At 42.1% G+C, this 9,486-nt stretch overlaps 1 protein-coding gene across 1 annotated transcript; it reads right to left on the bottom strand.

Moving 5' to 3' along the window:
- Positions 1-219: 219 nt before the first annotated feature.
- On the bottom strand, positions 220-3,830 carry nfkbil1 (nuclear factor of kappa light polypeptide gene enhancer in B-cells inhibitor-like 1). Its single transcript, XM_005934616.3, has 4 exons — positions 3,445-3,830; positions 3,237-3,349; positions 2,450-2,561; positions 220-2,370 (listed from the first exon to the last, which is right to left on the bottom strand). The coding sequence occupies exons 1-4, from the start codon at positions 3,716-3,718 to the stop codon at positions 1,781-1,783; spliced, it is 1,089 nt and encodes a 362-aa protein (XP_005934678.1). The 5' UTR covers positions 3,719-3,830; the 3' UTR covers positions 220-1,780.
- Positions 3,831-9,486: the final 5,656 nt, after the last annotated feature.

A 9,486-nucleotide genomic window follows, 5' to 3' on the forward strand; every position in this document is an offset into this window, starting at 1 on the left:
ATAAGCAAATTAATTAAGCTAATTATTTACTGTATAGTGACTGTAAACTAACAGTGGGGAAATCATGCTCTGTGTCTGATTTGTATGAATGTGAAATATGAATGAATATTACTCGATTATTTTATTTGTGGTGATTGTGAACACCCCCATCACAATTAACGATTATATATATTTAAATATATATATATATATGAACAAACCCCTTCATTCTTTTGTCTCTTGAATGGCAACTGTTTTTTTTTAAAGGGGGTTAGCTCACAAACCTGGCAACCAGCGCATCTTCTTATTCGGTTCCACCGCTGAAAACCGACCGACCATATGCTTTTCTTTGTATGTGAAAGTCTTTCTTTGAGCTATTTTCGGGCGGTGATTTGAACGTTTTTAAAAATAGAGTTTTAGTTTTGATAACTTTTTCCAGCGGATTTGAATGCAGCCAATCACCTGCTGCAGCACATAATCGATGAGACACGCACAACGTGACTCAACACTAATGTCACCTGTGTGATGTTTTATAAGAAGAAAGAAATCATGGAGTTATCATCTTGCAAGCAGGGACTCACATATTACATTTACATGTCTTTGTTTTTGCACATTCTCATACAACCACTTTATAAACCAGAGGTCAGAGCTTCATCCGTTAGGACTTTCAGCATCGGAAATCCTCATAGATCCTCATAGATCGGAAATCCTCATAGATGGCGAGACAAACCGTTTCCAGTAATTTGACAGATAGCTGTCAGATAGTGAGAAGAAAGGTGGTTTTGGCTGCTCCCTTATTTCCCAAAAGATCACCATAGCGGATGGATCCGGGCGCTAAGCTTGTAACTGGGAGCAGCTAAGGTTGGATTTGTGTCTCCTGTTAGTGACAAACCAGGGACGTTGACAAATAACCACTATAATACAGATATAATACAATACAAACGCTGTCATAACACAGTTCATCCGGTTGAGCGGAGCCACTGCTTACAAAACAGAGAACGCGGTAGTGTCGTAACAAGGTGTGGAGTGTTTTGTAAAGTAGATTGTGTCGGTCCACCCTCTGCTGCTATAACAGCTTCAGCTCTCTTGGGAAGGCTTTCAACAAGGTTTAGGAGTGTGTTTATAGGAACTTTTGACCATTCTTCCAGAAGCGCATTTGTGAAATCAGACCCTAGGTCAGATTTATGGAAAAGAAAAGACAAGCTGCTTGGCTCTGATGACCCATATGACATGTTCTCATCAGTGGGGGAGGCAGAAAGACAATAAACAAGATCCAGGAAAACGTGCTAAACATTACGTGGCCGAGTGTGTCCATGTGTGTCTACTAAGGCACTCTATTGTACAGTAAAACAATATATTAAGTTTATTCTTTGATCAAATGGGCAGAAAAACAAACCAACCAACATGTCATGACTGTGCATCTTTTGATCTCCTCAGAGTCTTATGGACAGGTGTCTCCTGAGTCCTGGAATTATGTTGTACGGAAAACTGAAAACTGGTAACTTATTTTTTAGATACACATACAATTTACAATTACTGTATTTTTTTAAAGCTCCATTTTCCATATAGGATTGTTGCATCAGTCAATATGAATAAATGGCTCTTCTGAATGTTTGTAAATGCAGATATGAGCTCACAGCAGTTTTGCTTGTTTTCAGCAGAGCTCATTCACCTGCAAGATAAAAGCTGGTGCTTGCGTCCTCTGTTCGGTAGTGTTAGTACTACACAAATAGGTGACAGTGGTTCTTTTCACACATACAGGATTTCAAGAAGAGCACATATAACGTTCTTGGTGTGATTTTCAAGTCTTCAAACTCTGAGCCAGTCTGTTGAGCTCCTGTGACAGAGCGGTGACTGTATCCAGGATCTTCTGTTTGTCCTTCTCCTCCAATCGAGCTTCACATCGCTGCGCGAATTTATCGGGGTGCCACAGCGCTTGCTGCTTTCGAAGCGCTTTGCGAAATGCCGGTACGTCCTTTCGGTCCACACCATGCAGCATGACCTCGATCATCTCCTGGACCGTACCTCTCGGAGCCGGCCAGGGGATGTCACCGAAGCTCAGCTTCGTGCTGCCTGCCGAGGCGCCACCCTGAAAGGTCGCCGCGCACCTCTCATCGTACTGCCGCTTCTTGCCACGCTGAGTCTCCTCCTCTTTGCGAGCTGCACGAGCCAGATATTCTTCGTGCTCCTTCTGCAGCCTTTTGTGCAGCTCCTTGCGGCTTCGCTCTTCTTCCTCCATCTCTCGTTTACTCTTGCTTCTTTTCCACCCAGAAGATGAGGCCGCGAGTCTCTGGGCCTGGGTGTGTTTTTTATCATAGTATTCCTTCCGGATGCGATCAGCCCAGTCCCCAAAGTCTTCCTCGTCATCATCAACGGGAAGAAAGTCATCAGCTGTGAAACAAATACAGCAGTGTTATCAAGCAGAGAGAGAGAGTTAAACTCAGATTCATCTGTGATGTTTAGGATTTACCATCATATACTCCAAAGGTTTCATAAAATTCATCCTCGCATTCGTCAAACAGCTTCTCCAGGAATTCCTTCTCAGGGTCTGCTTCACGTGGATGGCTCATGTTTTCTTCAGCCTGCGATAAATGTCAGGGGAAAAGTGTAAATATTACTGAAGACGCAGGAAATCAATGTGACATGGGTAATCCAACACAGCAGAGCTGAGCTCAGTTTATTCCAACTCATCAGTAATGAGGTCTGGCTGTGCTGAGCCAGAAACCCTCACACACTCACCCTGCATTTCCTCAAATCTAATCTTAGGGTAATGTTATGAACCATGTAGCTTTGAGCTATTTATAATCCCATGACTCAAACAAATTCCATGACAACACCTCCTCTGTGATCTTCTTTTCCTCCTGCATGGCAGCTCCATACTCAACATCTTTAGTCCAGTGTATCCACCATCTCTCCTCTGAACATGTCCAAAACATCTCAGCCATGCTTCTCTAACTTTGTCTCCAAATAGCTCAACCTGAGCTGTCCCTATGATGTTTCATGTCGATACTGGTTACTCTCAGTAAAAGCCTTCACATCCTCCACTCTGTCAGGCTTTGGATGTTTAAACACAGGTATTTAAACTCATCCACTTTCACTACCTGTCCTCCTTGCATGTTCACATGCTTCATATCTTTGCTGTCCCACCTCTGTGTCCCATGTTTAGTTTGATGGGATTTGTTTATTCCGGTTTCAGTTAATAGATTCAAAGACGCAGTGATAGACAAGTTTCAGTCAGAGTTTCAGCTCACTTTTACCTCTGGATGTTTCATCCAGTTCAGCAGGTCTTGCGGTGTGACTCCGGCTCTGTTTTGGACGTTTAGGGCTTCAGGGCAGCGCTTTCTCAGAGGCACCACCAGGTCATCAAACGCTGAAAGAGCCCCCCAAAAAACACAAAGTTAACAATTAGCAGCGGATAAAGCTATTTATTTAATTATTAATGTTAATTCTCCAGGTCCTCCTCACCCGTTTTTCCGTGTTTAAGAGCTCTATTGGCCGCGACGTGTAGTGCCGTGTCCCCTTTGCGGTCCCTCTGGAGAACATCGGCTCCGTGTTTCAGCAGAAGCCGCAGAACAGCATCGTCCCCCTGACAGCAGGCCAGGTGCAGCGGGCTCCTCTGCCTCTTACCCTGGGAAAAGTTCACGTCCAGATCCGTGTGTTTCCGTAGGTATGATTTCAGTTTCATCAAACTGCCGTCGTTCACGTACTTCCACACCCGCGTCTGTTTGCGGGACACCATTACTACACACAAACAAAGGCGAGGCTAATGATTAGCTTTTGCTAACAGGATTCGGTCCGTCTTTTTAATAGGTCCGTAGTTAGCAAGAGCACAGACACAGGTTCCGGGGACAGATAATGTCCTGTGTTACCACAAGATGGCAGCATTAACTATGAAAGTGAATGCCTGCCATTTAATGGGATTATTTTTAAATTATATTTATTATAACTTGCATTGCTGCTAAGAAGGTCGGATCGAGAATATGTTTGTCTGGGATTAAGGTGACATAGTGTAACATGCAGATAAAAATAAATAAACTAAGCAGGTTACAGGTCTACCCCTCATCATGTGAAGACAGATATATTGTATTGTATTTCAGTGCAATGTTTCCAGCTTCTTCACAAGGCAAATAATGAGCATTGTCATGCAATGGCCTTCATACATTTCTCTCCTTTTCCATCAGCTGCTAGTCTGTCTGCCACAATCCTCTTTGCACTTGTGTTGAATAGGAACCAGACAGTCTCACGTGACACATAAGGAGGTCACCCCAATTACTGCCTTTTAAAAATGCGAAAAACAAATCTCAGGAGTCACTTTCAGGAACCACGTTGCAGGTTATATCAAGATGAACTAAGGCGCCACTCAGTATTCATCCCCCTTCTCTTTGGGTTTCTGTGCCTCAGCCTGCTTTCATCATGCCACCTGTCCGGAGGTACAGCGCTCAAACTCCACTGTGCCCTGATAAAAGCTTTGCTACATGACTTTGCACGTTGTTTTGAAGTTTGATTTTATGTCCATAACTATGACTAAACCTTGAGCTGAGAAACAACTGTTCCAGCTGCCTGAAAGCTGCCCGACTGTATCTCGCTGTAGAGCAGGACCTGAAGCATGAATGAAGATTCTTTATTCAGAAGCACCACTTCAGTTTGTCAGCTGCAGACAGGATCACAGGGAAGTCATTTTACTGAGAGACTACACTGTAAAAAGAAATCACTCACAGTTTGGCTGACGTCAATAATCTTTTCTAGTTTGCCTTAAGTACACAGATTTCAAAGTGAATTGAGCTAAGCAGAAGAAATCTTCCTCAAAATGTACAGTTGTAAGTTTGCACAACTCATGAAATGAAGTTCATAAGAAACAAAACTGTCAACCTATAGCACTAACATTCCTTCCTTTTCCAAAAATGAAAGAATTATAAGTCACTAATAGCAGCCTCACAGGCCAACTTCATATCCGCTCTTGCATAAAATGACCTCACAGGCAGCGAACTGAAGAACCAATGCAAAAAAAAAAACACCAAATATATGTGGAACAATCGTCTTTATCACCCTTATTTCATTCAGTGTAACATCTTAAGTTGTTTTTTATCAAATCTTAGTTGCAATCTTTCCAAAATAAAGCATCTGCAACTGGCAGACAATGGGAAATGCCTGTGGGCACTTATTTTTGTAGTTATTTTGATGTTATACCCCCCACCCCCCAAATTATACTTTCTGCAGCAGATTTAAACTCAGGGCCATATCTTCATTTTCCTCTCTCATAACGTCTCTGATTCAGGTTATCTCAGCCAAATTTATGAAGACACAAATCAAAATTGACTTTTTGCTAATGAAGCCGCCATCACACTAACAATTTAAATTAAAACAGAAGTAGCAGCAGATCAATTAAACACTAAGAACATCAGGGGTTGATGCAATTTGATGCTTGTCCACAGACTAGATGCAGAGGCCCTTTATGCTCATATCAATCGCTTATCACAGAATCACAGCTTGACTCATAGAGTGTGATGAAATGAGGGAAACTTGTAACACAGGAAATGATCATTTATTTACAAAACATAATTAAATAAAGAGAACATGTTTGTCAGTAGGTCATTAGAGTAAAGCACGCATGGAAGTGTGGGAGTGTGCAGAGAGCAAAGGATATCCGAGAAATCACGTTGTAGCCAAGCTGGTCCGAGCCAAAATCTGGTGTGGGCTCCTCAGTGAGCCCCTGCAGAACAACAACCCAGAGACACCCAGTGCCTAAGGGGTCATCACACTTTGAAACGTATTACTAAGTTGCTGCATAGTTAAGTCAGAAGTGCCTTTTTAAAGACAGAACAGAGACTTCTGGCAAACTTCACCTACTATCCAAACTGCATGGAGACAAACAAGGTCTGAACAGGTTGAAGCTCCAGTAACACTTGTAGTATAAAGAGTATAAAGAAGTAACAAAACTGTTCTTTATACTATAAGTGTCGCTGGAGCTTTGACCTTTGACCTCAGATGTTTAAGCCTTGCCGGGCAAAATGATGCATGTGCAGAATTTAACCCAGCAATTCATCTGAAAGGAGAAAGTTTCACTGTGCTCACCTTAAATTTAAGCTCGACAACTGGATATGAAAGAAGGTGGTTCAATGTAAAAGTGCTGTGTGGAATCTTCTGTTAAAAACACACAAAAATCACAATATTCACTCAATATTACTCAAAGTAGAGTATTTATTTTAGCCTTAAGACATGTCTGCACCCCAGAATCAGCCCTTAACTTATTTTAAGCCTTTGCTTAACCTTAAACCAAGTCTTTACAATAATCGACTGGCTTTTTTTGTCTCCAAAAGGAAGCAGGGTCGCGTCAGTGTGACTGCGTAAACAAAAACCTGTTTGTATAAACAGATTTATGTCCACACAACATGTAAAACGAGTCAGAACACACAGAAGCACAAACATACTGTGTGTGGTAGTGGATTGTTGGGAAAGAGTCGCTCCAGTGTGTGGCTACAACAACATGCGACAGCTGGAAACTCTGATTTTGTTTTCGCTCTACAAATGAATTTGTTGGGAGTATTAAAGGATTGTGATCTTCACCTCATTAATGAAACGAATTAAAGCTGCAACACATAGCCTCTCTGGATGTTGCTCTGATGTAAGTTCTTTTTCGATTTGATGCTCATCAACCATTACCTGTAGCGCTTGTAATGTTCAAGTCAGTGCAGCTGAGCCTCTGAACTGGCTCAGTGCTGCACTGTGGGCGACAGTGCCTCCATTTAGGCCCGAGAGAGGGAAGGATGCACAATGGAGAGGATAGAGGAGAGAATGAAGGGACACTTTGTGCTCGTTGAAGAGGATGATCTCCTCTGAGACTCACATAACCCAAGATCCGGAGTCTCCCAAAGCTTGGGCACTTCCGCTCTTTCGGAAAAGACGTGTCTCCACTAGCGATAGCTGTCTTGTGTGAATGCTTTTGAAATGCCATCTCAGGAGAGACAGAGAAGAGGGACACGTCTGATTTGCCACTTCAAGTCTCACATCTGCAGCTTACTCTATTGTAAACTATGTTGCCTTCAATGTAGTACTGCTTTATTGTCACACATGCTATCAGAGAAAGTAACTTTTCACATTATGTGTCTGCTTCCTTAAAAATAAACTGCAGGAGAGTGTGTAAAGCAGGCAGGCCTCAGGTGGAGCTTGCAGGTCTTGCACAGGGCACTGAATGCAGAGAGATGCTTCTGAATGACAGGATATCCCAGTGCAGGAACTCCTACCTTGCCTACCCTCCCTTTACTCTTCCTGCTAGGCCTGCTGACTCCTATCCTGTCCATGGGGTCTGTTAATCTCTCGGGACAGTACAGGGAGGAGATCTGGAATACCGGGTGGCAGGAAGCTGAGGGTCTTCCAAGACTCTCCAGGGGTCAGCATCTCATCCTACCACACTATGGCAAGACCAGGCTCAAGGTCCGGTTTAGTGGCTGGGCTGCTAAGATGCTATTGTTAGGCTCAAGGAGAAATGTGTGCACACTTCCTTTGACTATTTTCTGCTTGACCTGAATTATTGGGTTCTGATTTATGACACTTGGACACGTGTTTGTAGCACACAGACTGTCTGATTTTTAAAGCAACACAATAGCTGTTTGTCACCCATTTATATGACAATGAATCGGTTGAAAATCTTCTTACTTTGCTATTAAGGAAGCAATTTGCATTTACTTGATAAAGAGCTGACCCAGTGTGCTGATGGACCGGGGTTGGATATTTCCACAGGGTTGTGTTTTCTCTGCATTTAGAGGTCGCCTCTAAGGTCAATGATGGTAAGGAAGAAAGAAAAAACCGTGAAGTGAATATTTGAACTATTGTGAAAAAAAAGTGTTTATAATAATTATAAATTGTACACGCGGACACTATATAAGATACACCTTGCTAATAACAGCTTGGAGCCCTTTTTAGTAACAAAACTGATTTAATTCTTCATGGCACAGATTCAACAAGGTGATGGAAACATACCCTGATAGATTTTGGTCAACACTGACATGACAGGATCGCACAGTTCCTGCAAATTTGTCCGCTGCAGATCCATGATGGGAATCTCCAGTTCAATATCATTCCAAAGGTTCTCATTTGGATTGAGATCCGGTGACTGTGGAGGCCATTTGAGTAGAGTAAAATCATCGTCATGTTCAAGAAGCTAATTTGAGATTATTTGATCTTTGTAACATGGAATGTTACCCAGCTGGGTGCAAGACACGATGGATCCGTGCTTTAATTTTATTTATGCAAAATTTTGCTTATCATTCGAATATCGTAGCACAAATTGAGGTTCATGAGGCCAGGCAACATTTTTCTAACCTTTTGTTGTCCACTTTTGGTGATACACTGCAAACTGTAACCTCACTTTCCTGTTCTTAGGTGACAGGAGTGACACCCGGTGTGGTCTTGTGCTTCATAGTTTGAGATGCTGTGTGTTTAGAGATGCTCTTCTGCATACCTTGGTTATAATGTACAGTTATTTGAGTTACTGTTGACTTCCTATCCGCATTGTAGCTCTCCTCTGATGTCTGACCTCACCCAAGTATTTTCAATCAGAGAATTGCCGTTTACTGGATAATTTCTCTTTTTTTTGGACCATTTTCAGTAAACCCTAGAAATAGCTGTGTGGGGAAATTCTCAGTACATCAGCAGTTTCTGAAATACTCAGACCAGCCTATCTGACACCAAGAACTATGCCTCATTCAAAGTACTGAAATCATCTTTAGTCCCCATTTTGATGCTTGGTTGTCTTGACCAAGTACCAAAAGTACCGCCTATCTCTTATTCCTAACCTCATTTCCTTAACCTCAATGAAAATGCCATTGTAAAGAAAAGGAAAAGTGAGTAGGAGAATTGCTAAGGACTTAGGAAAAGAGAAGAGCCGTGTGCTAAGAATTGGAACAGCCATACTCTAGTCTCTCCTTAACAACATGAAGCCGGATGCTTTCCATGTTGAAACTAAAATATGCAGACATGGACTACAAAACCTGCCAAAACGTGTTGACAGTATAGTTGTATGGAGGTCTTATAAACAAAAGCAGCCTTTAAAAAATATAATCATAACAAAGGCTGGCATTTTAAAGGAGGAGGGACATTTAGGACCAGATCTACTAACGTCAGCAGCTGCAAGCCTTCTTTCAACATTAAAAACGCTACTTAAGTTGATAAAGAGGAACAGCGTCTGTTTTGTGACTGACAGTTTTTAACAGTTTTTAACAGTTTTTAACTTCCACTTTCAGGGGAAGAATATTTAAAGATGCACACAAAATCCTGTGTTCATGCCTAATGTGGTTGTGATAGCTGCTGCTAGGAGAGTGTATTTTTAGACGTGGGGAGATGATATCAGAACGAGTGTGTAATCAGCACTTTGCATGGGTGGCTCAAAGCTGTTGCACAGTGCTAAAACTTTGGCTCTGTCGTAAAATGCTTGACTGAGTCCTTACGTGGAGTGTTTAGAGCGAACCCCACTTATTGTTCCTAAATAACACTGTTTTCATGAAACAGCAG

This window comes from Haplochromis burtoni, unplaced genomic scaffold (assembly GCF_018398535.1).
Source record: "Haplochromis burtoni strain Fernald_Lab_line unplaced genomic scaffold, NCSU_Asbu1 Contig_182, whole genome shotgun sequence".
In the NCBI taxonomy this organism is placed as follows: Eukaryota; Metazoa; Chordata; class Actinopteri; order Cichliformes; family Cichlidae; genus Haplochromis; species Haplochromis burtoni.